General features: G+C 36.6%; 1 protein-coding gene across 1 annotated transcript in view; it reads right to left on the reverse strand.

Annotated features, from left to right (window-relative positions):
• Window positions 1–4,990: 4,990 nt before the first annotated feature.
• The window catches only part of calcrla (calcitonin receptor-like a), a 30,909-nt gene continuing 16,963 nt past the window's right edge, over window positions 4,991–18,936 (reverse strand). Inside the window, exons 6-13 of the mRNA XM_032568830.1 lie at window positions 17,931–18,022; window positions 17,715–17,841; window positions 16,770–16,923; window positions 14,264–14,324; window positions 14,114–14,180; window positions 12,873–13,091; window positions 11,479–11,520; window positions 4,991–10,495 (exon numbers count right to left, since the gene is read on the reverse strand). Of these exons, the coding sequence (XP_032424721.1) occupies window positions 10,274–10,495; window positions 11,479–11,520; window positions 12,873–13,091; window positions 14,114–14,180; window positions 14,264–14,324; window positions 16,770–16,923; window positions 17,715–17,841; window positions 17,931–18,022 (984 nt within the window). The 3' untranslated portion in view covers window positions 4,991–10,273. The remainder of the gene's footprint in view (window positions 10,496–11,478; window positions 11,521–12,872; window positions 13,092–14,113; window positions 14,181–14,263; window positions 14,325–16,769; window positions 16,924–17,714; window positions 17,842–17,930; window positions 18,023–18,936) is intronic.

The raw sequence follows: 18,936 nt of genomic DNA on the forward strand, positions 1-18,936 counted from the left end.
TTAACTTACTTTGGATCGGAACTTTTTTCAGACACAAAAACACAAAATCTTACCAATAAATTTGGTCTAGTTGTCAGTGAAAATATCTTAGTGCACTTTAAATATGACAAACTAACTTCAGCAAGATGTAGAGGCTTATTTTAAATCAGTCGTTATTGGCGGATTATTTTACATTTTTCTCATTTTACGAGTAAAACAATCTTTTAAACCTATTCAATAAATATTGACTTTAAAAACCTCTAACATTACTGTTAGCTTTGTCTTATTTCAAATGGACTAAAAGATATTTGCACTAGAAGATGGACACAAATATTTGGTAAGATTTTGTGTGTTTGCTGTTTTCCCACCTGATGGTTTTCATGTTAGTCTCTTTTCTCCTCAGCAACGTTTCCACATCCTGTCAGGACAAACTGTTAGCTTCATGCTAACCGACTCCTGTCTGCAGAAGCGAGGCTCTAATGTAAGAGAAACGGCTGCATTAATTAAAGTAACCTGAACTGTTTGTATTTAATCCTCAGTGACTCTGGAGAAACATGTTGGGGTAAAATGTCACAGTAAATCCCTCCTGGTGTTTCCCAGGAATCTGAAGACTTGAACAGAGTCCAGCAGAGGCAACAGATTCTCAGATATCTGCACCTGTCAGAGCAGAGCGGAGGTATAAACGCTGGAGTGGGGGTAAAAACAGAGGGCTGGGGTATAAATAAATAAAGCAGTTACTGTTTTAGATGGTACTCAGACGGTGTGGATAGACCCAGGATAAGAAAAAAACTAATAATTAGGAGAATAAAGTCGTAAAACAATGAAGTCGTAATAATACGAGAAAGAATTTGCAGTGTTACTAGAATAAAATGAAAATAACCCGACAATAAAGTCAAACAACAGTCAGAATATGAGAATAGGCACAACAATATGTAAAATAAAGTTGCAATAATTCAAGAAAAAGTCATATTAGCAAAATAAATATGTAATAATACAATAAAGTCATAACACGAGAAAAAACCTTGTATAACAAAGTTGTAATATTAAAAGAATAAAGTCGTGAAAGTACTAGAAAAAAGTCACCTGAAGATAAATTCGTAAAATTAACTGAATAAATTTGTAATTTTTTAATTCCTACACAAAAAAATAAAATAAAATAAGGAATGTTGGGGATCTGGTGAAGTTATACTTTGGTGTAAGTTTTATAGACAAGAAAATATTTCATCTTTTAACACATCATCATCAAATTATGATCAGCAGCAGAACTTTGAAACACATAAGAATATTTAAAAGAAAGACTGAGACGGATCTGGTCACGTCAGGTTTATACCCAGAAGCTTTTCTCTCACTAAAATGTTTTCTTTTCTCATAAAATGCACATAAACTTAACAGATATAATGAAAACTTGTTGCTTTATTGTTAAATACGAACCAAATTGTTTCATATTTAAGGAGGAGACCGTTTTCTCTGACTGGAAATTATTCATCCCAGAATAATTCCTCCTCTGACATTTTAATCTGACAGAAAATCTGGAAACTGAAACAATTTAGTTTCCAAATCCTCTTTATCTGGATCATGAAGGGAGAGCAGGAATAACGAAGACTGAAAGCGGGAGACTACAGCGGCGTATCAGGACCACAGTAGATAGAAAAAAAGAGTCAATTTACACTAAAAAAATCTGGAATTTTCTAGAAAAAAGACAAGAAAACTTCTGAGCTCAAGAAATGTGCGAGAAAATTTTCAGAAATGTTGAGATTAAGCTCAAGAATTCTCTAGAAAGTTTATTTTTAATTTCTGAGCTACAAAAGTAAAAAAAAATTGCAAGTAAAAAACTGAAATGTTGAGGTTACGATCAGAGACTTTCTAGTAAAAACTTGCAAATTTACTAGCTTCAAAAGTTGAAAAAAAAAAAAACTAGGAAATTTCTTAGTTTGAAAAGCTGAAAATTTGCACCAAAAAATTTTTGAGATTAAGAGTTTCAAAAGTAAAAAAAAAAAAAATCCACTTTTGAAACTCAAATTTCAAAAGTGGATTAATCTCAACATTTCTGATTTTTCTTGCCAATATTCAACTTTTCAAACTAAAAAAATTCTTGGTGTTTTCCAGAAAATCTGAAAATGTTTTTTAGCTGCATCATTTTTTCTGTCAGACACGAGGAAACGGCTGCAGAGAAAAGAAACTTTCATTTTTTGTCTCCACTCCTCACAGCGTGAGGATGAACTCCTGAACTCATTAGTTCTCTAATGACATTATGAACGCATTCCTGTTGGGAGAAACGGCTCAGAAACCAGAAACTAAAAGTAGCAGCTTTACTGTCGATTATTCCTTCTGACTAAATAAACTAAATGCAGCCGAATGCTTTAATTCACCTTTAATTCAATTCTAAATCGCTTTATTGATCCCAAACGGGAAGTTAAATGTTGCTGAAACTCATTATTTAAGTTTCTTTAAAGAGTTGCTCTAGATGCAGATGGCTGCAGGATTTCCTGTAGCAGTCAGTATCACAGCGGCTCTGTCTCCACCGAGTGATCAAGCTCTGCAAAACCACAAAGTATTACCAAGGAGTTTTGGTGCAAATATCTTAATATGGTTCAAAATAAGATAAAACTAATTTAGGAGTAAATTTTCAGCTTGTTTTAAGTCAGTCATTCTTGTAAGGCAATGAAATATCATTACCAGATAAAATCAGAATACAACCAGAATGAAGAAAGTTGTACAACAATAAATCATAATATTGCCAGAAAAAGTTAGAATAATACCAAAAGTAGCAGCTTTACTGTTTTTGCTTCCAATAAACAAACTAATCTCAACCGAATGCTTTTGTTTACATTTAATTCAGTTCTAAAACATTTTATTGATCAAAAAATTTAAAGTTAGATGTTGTTTAAACTGATTATTTAAGGTTCTGCAGTAGCAGTCAATATCACAGCGGCCCTGAAGAAGCCTCTGACTGGTGCTAAAATAAATTAACTCTTTGTATAAGTGAACATTTAGTTATGCAAAGAGTCAATTAAACATCTATTGGGTCAAATTACAGAGTAAAGTGGGGTTATGTGGAGCAGTGTTGTGCTGTCAGTATCGGTCTCGCCATAAGTAATCCAACTACATATTACTGATTCATCCTTCAAAAAGTAATTTAGTTACTTTAGTTACTGCTTGATTTCAAAAGTGACTCAAAATGACAATCTGTTCTGCTGACTCTCACTTTACTCAAAGTTCATTTTTGACAATATTTCTTCAGGTTTTAATTCAAAAATGTTTCCTGAAAAAACTTAAAAACTAAAATAAAAACACACATTGTCTTAATAAAGCAATAAAAACCTTTAAACTTAAACACAAACTTCAGGACAGGACAGAGCGGCACAAATCGGTGCTTAAATGTTGAAGGAAAATTCACGTTTTTCAACATTTATCAACAAAGAAGTGATACATAAAGAGATTCTGAGTTGGATTTACTTTGACTAAGCCATTTGTAAAATATGTGAGAAAACTGGGTTTTCTCTGTTGATTTGGTGTTTTGCCATGAGCTTTTCCTGAGTGACTCACCACAGAAGTTCCCGTTTGTTCTTCCTAATAAACGCAGTCGGCTCTGTTTCCGGTTGCAGCAGCTCGGCTCAACTCGACGCCCGCTGCTCTGCAGACTCTCACAACAACAACGACGTCACAGTCAGCAGCAGCAGCTGCAGATTTACAGGCAGTTTGGCTACAAACATGCATAGAAAAGTGATTTTTGTGTTTAAAATCAGACAAAGATATTCAGGGTAAATTCATAAAACAGATGATTATTTCTTGTATTAAAGGAAAAAATATACACTAACAAAAAACTCAAACATGGATTAACTGCATTTCATCACATTTCTGGCTGAATCAAGCAGCTGCTCTTTGTTCAGGAATCACCTCCCCAATTTAAAAGCCTGTCAGTTCAGCAGATGTTTGTCAGATCCTTCTGTTTTTGCAACCAGCTGGTTGTTTCCTTGTGTGTCAAGCATTTAGCTTATTGTGCTTATCCGTTTCTAAAGTTAGTCAAAATTTAACAGCAATAATTTGGGTTATTTAGTCATAGAAAAAAATGGAAGTTAATTTTTCAAAGTTGTATTTTTACCACATCAGTCATTCATTTATAAATGTCAGTTTCAAATAAAAATGTTTAGTTTGAGGTATATGTATCTAAATATTTAGCCTGCTAACATTTTTAGTTGGAGCTAGATATTTAGTTTGCAAAATAAATATTCAACTCAAACCTCATTAAGCATAAAGGTAAATATTTAGCTTTCTAACAATATGAAGGTATAAACTTCAGCTTGCTAACTGAAGTTTTAGTTTGGAGCTAGATATTTAAGTTGTAAACTAAATATTTACCTCAAAACTAATTATTTAGCCTTATGCCAAATAATCACTTAGGTTTAAACTAAGTAATTCATTTGCTAATTATTTAGTTTGAACCTGTGAAATTTTATAACTTAATGCTTAAGATAAAAAAACCTCTAAATTTCTCTTACCAGTTTAAATACTCAACTTTTTTGCTGTTAATGTTTTATGGTGTAACTTTGCAGACATAATCTGTATTAGCATAACATGCTATGTGCTAATCTGCATAGCAGGTCAAATTATTCAGGTTGCTAGTGAAATTATTCAGGTTGCTAGTGAAATTATTCAGGTTGCTAGTGAAATTATTCAGGTTGCTAGTGAAATTATTCAGGTTGCTAGTGAAATTATTCAGGTTGCTAGTGTGTCACTTGGTTAAATAAAAGTGTTTTATTAGGCTTTGCTTCCTCAGTGTGTAATGATTGTCTTGTGTCTTTGTGTCATCTGCAGATATTTAGCATCATTTTTCTGAGTTGTCTGAGGAAACGTAAATCACACAACACTCGTTTGGGTTTATTTAACGTCTGCAGCCTCTTTAAAGTCGTCTCCCATCTAAAAGAAACTTCCTGACTGAGCCGCCGCTCCAGGTGCCAGAAGCTCATTGTTTTTTCAGGAAATGCCAATAAAAAAATAACAAACTCAAGGCTGTGCTGCGCTATACTGTTTTAGTATGCAGATACACACAAGATAGCAACATTGTCTAGTTCACCGACATATTAAAAAGGGAAACATTGATATGTAAATATAGATATATGTATGTATATATATATATATGTATGTTCTTCACATCCAAGGAATAAAAACAAAACATTCAAACAGCAGTGTGGAGTCAATGAGACCATCAGAGTTAGATACAGTACGAACTACAGACGTCGTCCTCAATGGTTTTGTCGTCGTTTACAACTGAAGAGTCACTGGGGACTTCACGAACTCTTTGGAGAGTCAAATGAAAACGATTCACATAAATACAGGAAAACTTACAACACGTTGCCAAAAGCTTTGGCTTCACCACAATTCGGATGAGTTTACTACAGAGACCAACACATTCCAACTCAAACAGAACCGTCAGCGCTCAGAGATCATGTTTATATAAAAATACAGATCACGGTCGTGGAGAAAAGAAAGTACACCCTCCTTCAACTCTCTGGTTTTACATTAGCAGACAATAACAGCCAACTTCAGCTTAGACACTGAAAAAACACAAAATCTTACCTGTTTTTTTAGTTTCTAGTTCACAATTAGCAGGAGCTAAGAGCATTAATGAGTGCTAACAGTGTTAGCTAGACATAACTCCGTTAGATCTAGCTAAAGGTGTTAGTTACATCACCATTAGCACCATCTTGTTAATGCTAACACCATTAACATTAACACCTGCTAATGGTGTTGACAGTAGTTAACACTATTAGAAGGAGCTAACACCGTTAGCTAGAGCTAACAACATTAACAGGAGCTAACACCATTAGCAGGAGTTAACACGATTGGCAGGAGCGAATGCCATTAGCTAAAGCTAACAATATTAGCTGTAGCTAACAAAAATTTAAAAGGATTTTGCATGTTTGCCTGTTTAAAAGAAAGGCATCAAAGTTGAGAATATTTTTTGGTCCTTGTTTGCAGAAAAAACTGAAAAAATGTTAATCTCGGTTATAAAAACAGGATTTGAGTCACTTTTTGATCACATTTGGTGTATTCAGCCCAGCTAAATGAGAAAATGTTCATTTTTGAGTAAATGTCACTCAGAAGATGTGAAAGTAATGAAAATTTAATGCAATTAGAAGATGGATACTTTCTGTTACATCAGATGTTTTCCATTCTAAGATTTTGTCATAATTTTGCAATAATTAAAAACAAACCAAATTTTTTGCCATTTTTTGAATTGTAGCTGGGGGGTCACAGAGAATCAGTAGAAGGGGCCACATACGGCCCACGCACCACACTTTGGACATCCCTGAATTAGACCAAAAAATACTGGGTAAGATTTTGTGTTTTTGTAAGAAAGGGAAAAAACACATGCAAGACAGATCCTAAACTGTTTTTATTCCATGAAACAAGAATTTAAAAAAGTAAGTGCACCCTTCACCGTCACCATAAAGAAGCTCATCAGCACATAAATAACTTTAGAACCTGCTAAAGACCAGGTCGGGTTCCTTAAATGTAAAACTGCAGAATTAAATAAGGGTGTACTTTCTTTTCTTTTGTGACAAACAAAACAAAACATTTCCTAATGAGTCAAAGTATTTCTATTGCTGGGTTTCAGACACGTGACCCTGATGACCCTTGGAATTCAGATGGAGGTCAGGAAGAGGATTTCTCCGGCTCAAAACAAAGCAAAATGGATCACAGCGAGTAGCTAATGCCCTAAATAGGCTGGAACAAACAAGGCATCTCGAAAAATCACGTGTATATTTAGGATATAATCCGTATTAACTCTGTAAAAAAGACTTCCCTAATAATCCTGAGGACTTCCTCGGTGTCGAGGCGATCCACATAACTAACTATCCGGAGCTGCAGAGTTTATATACGACGAGCCAGAAGAAAGTTTTCAAAAGCCTGGAGAATAAAATCATTTAGTTTCAGGTTGGGTCAAACATTTAGGACCAAAAGAAGCAATAAATGGCTGTCGACTTGGTTCTGCCGGGTGAACAGTGAGTTGTGCTATTTTAACTGATTATGATAACGATGCTATCGCTAACAACGAACTAACCCTTGTTGTTTCTATGAGCTTGGATCTGCCGGTAAATAATTTATTTAGCTTCTGTAAACCCAAATCCATGCTAGAGTTGTATGTTAATGTGGAGACGTTGTAGGACGCTGGATTCAGGTCCAATGTAGGTCAACCATTCGCCCCGATCTACACAAACCTCCATGTTGGTGTCAGACATGAACCATGTGGGGGAACAGTCACAGCTCACTGTGACTGTATGGCTGGGAAGGTTATATTTAATTTATTTACCTTTTTTTTAAGGATGACGGTCCCACTGAATAAACATCATCTTCTCTGTCCGTGACTCGGCACTGAGCTAGCTGCTAACAATGTTACCACCTGTTTTTAGCTGTAGATTGTTGATCCACTTTTTTCTTTTTTGGTAAGTTTTTTAAAATTAACTCCCTTGTGACCAACTACCTTCGAAACACGAAAATAACGTTTATCTTTCTCTCTATTAGAACAGTTGGAACAACCGTACAGGACACAGAGTTTAGACATTTTGATGCTGGATCAACAGAAATAAACGGGCTGCATTTACTTCCTGCCCTCCATCTGCATTGGGTGACGTCGGCGCTTCGTCATCTGAAACCCAGCAGTGAATCTGCGAGTCCTCACAACCGAATCAAAGACGGGAAGCAGAGACATTCGATGAACAACCGGCGGCTGCGGCTCTGTTGAAAGCTGAGAGCTTCACGCTCTCTAGCAGGCACAATGGAGAGGCGGCGGCCATGTTGGTAGGTCTGAGCGGCGGGCGGAGACAGGCAGCGCCCTCCGGCTCCGTGCCTCTTGATTTACAGAAATATGGCCTAGACAAATCATGCAGGCATTTTCTGGCATGTTCGCTTGGAAAACTCGCTGGATGTACAAAATTATTTACAGCAGCTGAAATGTTCCCAGCGTTACGGATCCGATGGAGCCCAGCGGAAAGCGCGCCGTTGAGGGAGGAGAAGTGCAATCTTCATCATCTTCAACCGAACACTGAAAACGTCTGATCTACACTCAAAAAAACAAGCTAAAGGAGATTAAATAAATCAAAAATATACTTTAAAATAATGGTTATTCTCAGATGGAACAAATATTAAAAAATAGAGTTTGTGCATGTTTAATATTTCTTCTCTTTGGTGTGATTAAATCTGTAATTTTATCAAACATTTCCAAACTGTGTTTTCATTCTGTCTTCAGAGAAATACTAAAAACTATATATTTCTGCTATAATAATTAATCCATGCTGGCCTTAAAATAACATTTTTAACAAAAGAAGCTGTTCAGACACATACAGTTAGCCCTACAGGAAATGTTTTCTGCACATTTACTGAGTTTTTTATTTATTCTGGGGCCATTTTGACAACTAAACTGAAATATTTGCTGCAAAAAAGCAATAAAATGTTTGCTGCTCTAGAAGATGCTGAAGCTTTCTAGTCGTTTACATTCCATTCACCATTTTATAATTTTGGTCTTTTTGTTCACAATGGTCTTCAAAGATGTATAGAGCAAAATTTGAGCCATAAAATTATTTTTAATTGAAAAAAAAGAAAGGTTTGAAACTGAAAAATAATAAATAAAAAAATTAAAACTGAAATTCTTAGACTAAAAAAAATTACTGAAAAATTAGAAAAAAGATTTAGAACTGAAATATATTTTTAGTAAAAAGCTATTTGAAACTGAACAATTAATTTTAACTTGAAATAATTTGAATTCCAAATTTCACATCAACGAAAAATAAAAGTTACTGCAAAAAGAAACAGTGACATTGAAGAGAAACTTAAAGTTTACAAAGTGTCTCTGCACCGTTTTAGCTCCATAGTTTTTAACTTTATTTGGTCTCAAATCTTTTTTTACAGTTAAAAAAATAGTTTTCAGTTTTAGATCTTCTTTCCAGTTTCAAAACAATTTTTCAGCTTCAAAATTTTTTATTTCCCATTAAAACTTTATGCCTCACATTTTAGCTCCATAGAAAGCATCTGCATTATTTTAGTTCCATAGTTTTTTACTTTTTTTGTACAGTCTCAAATCTTTTTTTCAATATTTTTTGTTTCCTGTTAAAAGCTTTAAAAAATTTCTTTTTTTCAAGTTTAAAAACTTTTTTGGCCCCAATTTAACTCCATAAAAGTTGCGCAATTCCAAATGACCATGAATTAGCTTATATACCAACACATTTTGAACCTGCTTTGAAAACCCATGTGTATACAAGAGGTTCTGATATTAAATCAAGGGGTGTACTTAGTTTCTGCCTCACAGCCTGTACATTTCATTCAACATTGTGGACATTGTTATGTGTTTTGCACTCCTGAGATTAAATTTACAGATCTTTAGACTTTGACAGAGGAAAATGTTTCCATAATTTCACTTCTCCAGCCAGACGTCAACAATCTGAAGCTTCAACCCGAAACGGCGTCGATCTTCGCTCAGTCCGAGCCGCGAAGCCGAGAAAAGGGAATGTGACTTTTACTCCCGGTCATTGAGGCAGAATCCGTAATAAATACTGCGTCGTATCATGAGAAGCGGATCAGAGCCAACAAAGATAGAAAATAAAGGAGTGCATGTCTGAAAAAAACCCTCAAACTCTGAGATTAACCTCAGAAATTTTTTAGAAAAATCGTGGAAATTCTCTGAGCTACAAAAGTCGTAAATTTGAGAAAAAAACAAAAATGTAGAGATTAATTTCAGCAGATTTCTAAGAAAATCATAAAAATTTCTGAGCTTGAAAAGTCGACAAGCTGAGAAAAAACATCTCAAATTTTGAGATTAACCTGGAAATTTTTTGAGCTTGTAAAATTGAACATTTTAAACTTTTTGAGCTCAAGGAATTTTCTTATTTCTTCCAAAAAATCTTCCACATTAGTCTCAAAATTTTAGTTTTTTTTTCTTTTTAAGAAATGTATTCCTTTCTTGTATCAGTAGCGGTCCTAACACGTTGTTGTAGAAACAAGATGATGGCGTAGCTTCGTTGGATTGTGATCTATGTATCTCCAGTCCTTGAAGACAACGAACGGAGAGTTGGATTTGGCACAGTTTGCGTTTTCTTACAGTGAAACCAAACGGCTTCTGTCCACAACGAGACGCCAAAGTAATGAAGCAGCAGGCGCTAAGAATGGCTAGAATGTGATGGCGTCCAACCGGAACCCGTCAACAGAGCGGAGGACGGAGGAGTGGCGCCGCGCTCACCTCGCCCGGACGAGCGAGCGTTTCCGTAGCCGGTCGGGATCCGCTCCTCGGCGCCGGGCGTCAGGCGAAGGTGCTGCCCGACTTCAGGACGGAGACGTCCGTGTCGTGGAAGCTCTTCCCGTTCATGTGCTCTGTGTGGCCGTCGATGGAGTAGCAGCCCTGCACCTCGATGATGGAGGAGGCCGTGTAGGAGGCCGAGCGCAGGGCGTCCGAGTGGTTCCCGATGCTGCTGCCGAACTGGATGTGGTGCTGGTTCCAGTGTCGCCTCAGAACCGCCTGGACCTGAAAACGGGTCAGACGTTTTAGAGGCAGAGTTCGTAGCTACTCATTAAACGTTTTTATCAACATGTCAAAAATGCAAAACCAAAGCCAGAAAACAATGTCGAAAATATGGAAAGAATTGATCTTTACTTGGTTCCAAAGCGCATCCTTAACCTGGGAAAACAATAAAGCTGCACGTTTATCCAGCCTGGCGAGGAGTTACGCACATTGTCTGATTCTTCAGAAAACACCAACAAAGAAAAATTATGGAAATTTTAACGTTTAGAGATGCAAATCTTTCATTGTTTAAGGATTTGATATTGATTCAGAAACCAATTTTTCTAATTCTAACAGTCTAGAGATTCTGTTTAAATGGCTGACCAGAGGAAAAGGCAATGTAAACAAATAAACAATACATAGTTCTCACGTGACGTCACCAGAAATTTGTAGCTGGCAGCCATCTTGGTAGGTAATGTGACCCAAGATACTAATTAAATCAACTACTTCACTGTCTTTCCACTGATTATCTCCATTGAAAATGTTAGCTTCTGCTAGCTTTAGCTGCGGCTCGTGGTCTTGACCAAAAACAAAAGAGAAATCCTCCAACCACTAAAATCTGATGCTGCTCCATTTTAGTTTACTTTTCAAAACAAACAACCTGCTGCTCATATTAAAGCTAGCAGCTAATCAGGGTCATCTAATCGCTAACAGCTACGTGCTGTTAGCTAGGTGCTAGTTGCTCGTGAAGCAGTAAGTTGCCCTCAGTGTCTCCAAAGGTTTTCGTGTCGTTCCTTCAGCTGTTCTTGGTGCAGCGCCCCCACAGGCCAGGAGAGGAACATATTTTTCACATGATTAGCTGAAAGTGTTACGAATGTTGCACTTTTGGTTCCCAAATCGAACCAAGCCTTCCAGACCATCTGGGTTTTGGGTCAGATCTCTGATCTGAGTTAATATGCTATAGTACCTATTAGCTGAAGCTAAAGGTAGAGTTGCTAAGTACTTACTTCGCCGTTGAAGAAGCAGAAGATGGTTGCCACAAGCAGACCCTGGAATGAGAAAAACTCATTGTAAGGGAACAGTTCAAGCTGCTGAAAGTAGAGAACATCAGGATTTGAGACAGATGCATTCTGGGAGGGAGGGATTCGCTCTTCCTATTGAGAGAGATATTTTCCTGCTGGGAGAAGCGATCAGATAACGCCTCGTCAACATCCAACTGCTTTCAGATAATTCACTCCTTCCTTCCTGCTGTTCCTCCCTGGGATACAAAGTAAACAAACCTCTTAAAGGGGAAGCTGCCAGGACCACACCAACAGATGCTTTTATTTTGGTCTGAAATTACGATTATAAGGTTATAATATTAGCAGAATAGGGAAACAAAAATACCAGAAAAAAATAGCAAATTACCTGAAAAAAGTTGTTTTAATGAGAACTTTGATAGTTGTTTTCAAATTAGACTCAATCGTTTCAACGTCCTGCTACTGATAATAATTTGATTTGTTGGCAGGTGAAGAATTTTTTTATTTGTAAAACTGATAAAGTGTAACGTCACAAGATGCTCAACATTTCTCACTTTGATTTCTTTTTGTGAGGGCTTTATAAAAAAATACTACTTCATAATATTACAATTTATTCTGGCCTCATTCCCACTTTTTTCTCATGTTAATTTTTGTCATACATATATTCTCAATTGTTTTATCGTATCATTACGACTTTTTTCTTGCATTTTTACGAGTTTATTTTCATAATATATCTTTTTGTTGTACAGTTTTCTCATATTATGACGTTAAGCTACGAAAATCTTCTCACATTATTATTATTACTCCTATTATTTTTGTATCATTATGAGTTTTTTCTCATAATAGGAATTTTTCTCACACAACTTTATTTTCATATTATGACTTTTTCTTGTATTATTGTGACTATTTTCAATATAACTTTTTGCCGTACGACTATCATCGTTTTATTTGAGATATTATATTATGACTTTATACTCGTATGATTTCTCTCATTTTTATTGACTTTTTTCTCGTATTATTACAAATTTATTCTCATGAATTTTTGTCGTACGACTTTTTTCTCATATTTTGACTATTCTGTCATTACAACTTTACACGCATATTATGAAATGTTCTCATATTTTTGAGACTATTTTCAATAGCTTGACTTTTTGTCGTATTACTTTGACTTCATTCTTGTAGTTCTTGCAGACTTTTTTATTGTTATAATTAATTTTTTTTCTTAGTTTTGTCCTAATTCTCCTTTGTAGGAATAGACAGGAAGCAACACTTTATTTTGGTGAAACAATAATAATTATCCTATTTTAGGACAGGAAAGAGAGATGACTGTTTTATTTTAGTTTTATTTAGTAATAAATCAGATGAAACCCTGAACGTCTCACCTGGTAGTGCATCAGTATGTGCATAATGTAGTCGTATATTTCGGAGGAGACGCGTCCTTCGGGTTTGTAGGGCAGCAGGACGAACTCGATCCCCAGCAGAGGAACCAGGATGAGCGTGGCTCTGACCGCCTTCATGTACAGACTGGACTCGGCCTGGTGCGTCACCTTCAGCTTGGTGATCAGAACCCGGACGATGTTCAGCAGAAAGAACAGGTTCACCTGCAGGACCAACCAAAACACAGAAATACTCAGGCTGCTGCTCGTTAGCTTTCAGTTTTCAGGTTAGGTTGACCTAAATGTGTTCGCTCCAGCCGGAAGGACAAAACAGAAACAAGTTCAGAGTGTTTTATAAAGTACGCTGTCTCTTTAAAAGTTGCTCTATAAAAACTTGTTTTATTGTCCAAACTGCCTGCACCGAAGTTTAACCGAGGCCAAATCTTTATCGTTTCCCCCAATTAAATAAATATTTTAAAATATTGTGAATTATTTCTTTTGCCTACACAACAATAAATAAACGATGTAATATTTTACTTTTATTATTGTTTTCCATTTTTTATTATTACCTTATTCCCAGAAACAAAAATACAAATTTTCTTCTACAAACTTTTCTGTTTTTGGCCAAATATAATGAATGGGCGTGACCAAGTTTGATTTTGTTTTGAGTAAAAACTTTTTTAAATGTTTGTGATATTACTTATTAGGAGATTTAAAAAAGGCTAAGTAGAGAAAAAAAATCTTTGTGTCGTACTTAACATCTTCTGTTTAAGAAGTTTTAACGTTTCCATGGAAAATCTCATCCTAAAATATTACAAAAAGTGTCAAAGGGCCAAATTTGGGCCTCACAAAACCAACCCAGGGACCAGAAATGGCCCGCGGGCCGCACTTTGGATACCCCTGGTTTAGATGGGATTACTTCCTCCCTGCATCCAAATTCCCAGATGTAAACAATAACAACATAGTTTAGATTTGTTGCTTGTTTTTTTCAGAAAAACAAGCAGAAAAAGTTTCAGAGTTAAAAAGTAAAATCAGAGATCTGAAGGAGTAAAGAGAAAAACTGGAACAAGTCCAGTTGCTCTGATAGATTCTTACAAAACAGAACAAGCCTGGGAGGGCAGATGAATCGATTTCACAAGACAAACACAATTAACCCCCCTAAACACAGCAGAGGCCAGAACCAGAACCAGAACCATTGTGCAATAGAAACCCGGAGCGGATCAGCCGACACGCTGACTTCATCTCACCAGCAGAGCTGCACATATGGGGCCGTGGATGATGTAGAGCAGCGACGTTTTGGAGCTGATCCAGCAGCTGCAGCGAGCGAACAGAGGAGAGGTTTAGGCAACAAGGTCCGGAACAAAAACACGACAGAACATTTAATATCTGAGGCTCACTTATCGTTGTAGTAGTAACTCCGAGCGATGGCGTGTATGGACGCTGGGATCAGAGGAAAGCCTAAAAAAATAAAATTACGCTTCAGTTGCTGTTATTCTGCAACTACTAGTTACATTTACTTAAACAATTTTTTTTTTGAAAAAATGTACTTGTAGGGTTTTTTCACAGCTGATGGTTTAATTATGGACCAACATTACAAACTTTGTAACATTTTCAGCTGCGGCGGTTCTCTTCAAACGATTCAAACTGACTCAAGAACCGCCGAAGACGACACTGAACGCAACTTCCTTCATACAAAATACAAACAATGGAGTACCGTCAGATTTTAGCGGTTGTATTATTTCTCCATCGATTATTTACTGGTTTGGATATCGCCTGTCAGCCAGGTTGGAAATATTAGTTTAATTATGCTCGTTTTAATGATGATTAACTTTGTGTTGAATGTTGAAACATCCTGACTGTTTTGAGTCGGCCTCATGGATTTAGACTCATAGTTTAATAAATATATAACTTAATCAGTAGAACATTTTTCTTAGATATAATGATCCCGATTTGATTAAAATTAGTAGTTTTTTATATTAAATCACATTCTTAAGAGTGTAGAAGTTATATATTCATTTGAAAATGTTTTAGTTCATTATAACCAGAGGAGTTAGAAACTAATCAGAAAATACTGAATGTAAAAGATGTTTTGGTATTGAAACTGCTCATGTCTGTTTTATAAGAGTTTGAAGATATTATATGAAACCTGCTAATTTTTATAATCAAAATCTGCTGTTTGATGTCCTGGGTCAGAGGTCAGAGGTCAGGAGAGCTCTGTGGGCTCGGGAACCAGTTTGAGGCAGTTTGAAATGAGAAACACAGATAGCTGATAAACTTTGGTCCCGTTTTCTTGAGTAAAATGTTTCTGTAAGAAATGAACACATCTATTGTTTGTATGCTGGGAAAGAGGAGGGAGGATCAGCCAGCGGACGGATTCATCTTGGCCTTGGTAACAGCTGCTGGCCTCTGGCTGCAAACAGCAACACGTCATTACGGCTGTTTGAGTCCAAACGCTACTTTAGACACATCAGTCAGTAGAAACACGCCTTGATATAAAATAATTGATCTATAACAGCCAATCAGATCACTGGGTGGATCTGTCTCTGAAGGCGCGTCTTCGTATTTTTGTATTTTTCTAAGGTAATTGATTTCTTCTTGTGGTTTTGGTTCTGATGATTATGATGAGCCGTTGATGTGATTTTACGCATTTGATTGTTTGAATAAATTCTGGATGGTTGTGAAGTTGAACAGTGACTGTTGTCTTTGTGGTTTCACTTTTACAGACGACATTAACGGACCTGGGGAGACGAGAAAACAACCAGCAACAGGTAGCATCTATATCTCGTTCCTCAACAGCCGCTAACGCTAGCATCGCTCTGCAGCCGCCATTACTGCGAGTCGCCGAGTCATGTCCTCAAAACCAGAATGTTCCACCGCAGGACGAGCAGGAATCTGTCACTAAAACGATCTTATTTCTTACCTGATTTCTATAAAATACGGCTTAAACTAGAGCCAAGAAAATGGCCGATGCTTTGAGTGTAAAATACGTATATAAATTAATACACAGTTTCTGTCAAGCTGAAAAACAGGACTAGGCAAATGTATGTTTTATATTGATCAGTAATCGATCATTTATTTAAAAATGACAGCGAAATAAACTGGTAAACAAGGTGAAGAACAACTTTAAACCAGTTATATTCTGCTTGTACTCGCCCAGCTTTACGCTACACTCAGTTGCCACGGCGACAGAGCAGCGCCTTATTTAATATATTACCCAGAATGCCCTGCGCTGTAGTCCACTTCCTGCTTTTGGAGCAGTCTCTGGTCTGCTTGGTGTTCGTATGCATTCTGACCGAGTCCATTTCAACCGAACCGATTCCGAGTCTTTTTAGGACCAGAGTTTTTGTCTTGTTTGTTTTTTTGGTTAAATTACGAATTCAGATTTTCACAACAGACAGACAGACAGACTGGAGTTTGATTAAATCAATGGTGCAATTAAATCTAGACTATTTTTACTATGATTTATTTTTACTTTTACTGAAGTAATTTTATCATGAAGTATTTCTACTCTTACTTGAGTAAAATTTATATATTTTCTACCCACTGAATGAAAAACAAAGATCCATCAGACACACACCTGCAGTTTCTGTTAACGTTTCACAAGTTTTTTATTGAAAGAAACTGATTTCGGAAACTTTTCTTTTGCCTGATTTTTTTATTTTATTTTCGTTATTTATATGAATTATTGTCATTTCAGTCCCTAAAATGCCAAAACTTCCTCTTAACTTAATATTTTGGACAGTCTGATGATGTAATTTTTAAATATTAAATGATTGATAATTTGATCGGTTACTTAGCACTTCAGTAGACTTTTTACTAAACATTTTTTACTTTTATATGAGTGATATTTTTGGGAACTGTGCGCTGCCCTGGTGAGGTTTAGTGGATTTTTGCCCCACTTACCCCAGCCCAGCAGATAATACCACATGAGGTGCTGCTTCTCGGCGAACACGGCCACCACGATGAGCGTGTGAAGGTAAATCCCCTCACACAGCATCCAGAAGTAATTACAGCCAAACAGGTAAAGGTGGATAAACTGGGACACTTTACAGCTCATCTACAGAAACACAAAGCAATAATGTAAAAATATCAGACATGATGGGTGCAGAAAAACATACCAGCAGTTTCTTTACTAAGTCACACATGTTAAAAACAGAAAATAATCCGCTGCTACTCTGGTCAGAAAGGAAAAAACATGTATAATTGTGAATGTTTAATGGAAAAGTATAATTGCCAGAGACTGGAAATAAATTCAGTTTCTTGTTTTAACAGGAAACTTTCTTGTTAAAATGAGAATTAGATTAGTTTTATGTCACATAAAACTAATTTAATTTTATGATTAAAATTTCTCGTTTTAATGTTTTAACCAGATAAAACAAATATAAAATTTATTTTAGTTTAAAGAGATTCATTTTATGTTTTCATTGTTTCCAGAACTGTTTCATAAATCAAGTAAAGCGTATTGAACATATTCAGCACAGTTAGGATTTAGGTTTGTTTAGCTAGGATGCTTAGCAATATTAGTATAGTTAGCATATCTGAAACAGTTAGCATGATTAATGCAGTTAGCACTGTCAGTAGTTGAAGCAATTAGCATAAATTTTTAGTATAAATAGGAAACCCAATGCGGTTGATGCAGTTAGCATATTTAACGACATTAGCATGGTTAGCAGAGCTAGCATAGACGCCATGCTTAGAGCTGTCAGCAGTTAGCGTTGTGAACTGGGTTAATTTGGGAGATTTTGACAGCAGTCTGTGTAGTTCCTGAAATTCTTTCAGCTGTTTGCAGTAGTTCAAACTGAAACTCCAGAAATAAACTGGATGGATTTGAAGAAACAATGAACTTACTGGATTTCTTTGCACCAGCTCCCGGTTGTTAGCCACTGCAGTTAGCCAAATGATAGTGATGACAGAGTTCAGAACAAAAGAAAAGAAAAGGTTCTTGTGAAGAGTAATCCTCTGGCAACTCAGACTTCTGCAAGAAAAGCCAGATGTTTTCATCCACTCAGATGAGAATCGATGAATAAAACCTAAACTTGGAGCAGGCTGATGTTAGGAACTTACTTGAAATGGAAGAAAATAGCCAGTGAGATGAAGAGGGAGACCAGAGAGAGTCCATGTCCAATAAGGGTCAAGTAGAAATGATTCATTGCGGTCTGGAAAGAAGCAGAAAACAAATTTGGTCAAAAACTCCCCATGAGGTGCAACTTCATAAATTCAAACTTCCTTGTTCATCCCACCAACCAGCCAAGGTGCAATTTGGAGGTGTGTGCACACTTCTCTTTTTATTGAGGCTCATATTTACTGATTTTTTTGCTACTTGGTGAAATCTTTTTGTTGCAGCAGTTGCAGGACACACCATGTAGCAGCTTTGGACGTTTTCACACCTGATAGTCAAGTAGACTCGGTTCAATTGGAACCAAAACTTCATCATCTGCTCCGTCTCCAGCTGCTGTGATTCTCTTTCTCTCTGCTGTGAGTCAAACCAACCTGTTCCCCTCCTGGCCTATGGGGGCGCTGCACCAAGAATCACCAAAGGAAACGACACAGAAACCTCTGAAGACACTGAGCGCAACTTCCTTCTTCTCAAAACGGAAACAAAAAATAAAGTGGTGTAGGATTTTAGCTGTTGGAGGATTTCTCTTTAGTCTTTGGTTAAAGACCATGAGCCGTTTCTCCCACTAGCGCTACGCTAGCACGTTTGTTTTGGTTGTATTTACCCAGCATTCCCTGCTCTGTAGTCCTCCTCTGCCTTTGGAGCGGTCTCCAATCCGCTTGGTTTTCACATATTTATTCAAACCACTAAAGAGTTCACTTCAACCGAACCCAGACTGAAGTTTGTATCGGACCAGAGTTCAATTAGCGCTCACAACTCACCAAACAAACCGAATTTTCTACACAAGCAAACTTGAGTTTGATCAAAGCGACTAAACACGGCTGGTGAACCTACTGGAGGCCCGGCAGGGTTTTCTCAAAGCTAGCTAGCAAAGTGTCAACTAAAGATAGTGACATAATCGAGTTGCTATAGTGATGGCATTGAGAAACCACAGCTGGTTAGATTAGACCTGGA

Source organism: Xiphophorus hellerii, chromosome 7 (genome assembly GCF_003331165.1).
Source record: "Xiphophorus hellerii strain 12219 chromosome 7, Xiphophorus_hellerii-4.1, whole genome shotgun sequence".
In the NCBI taxonomy this organism is placed as follows: domain Eukaryota; kingdom Metazoa; phylum Chordata; class Actinopteri; order Cyprinodontiformes; family Poeciliidae; genus Xiphophorus; species Xiphophorus hellerii.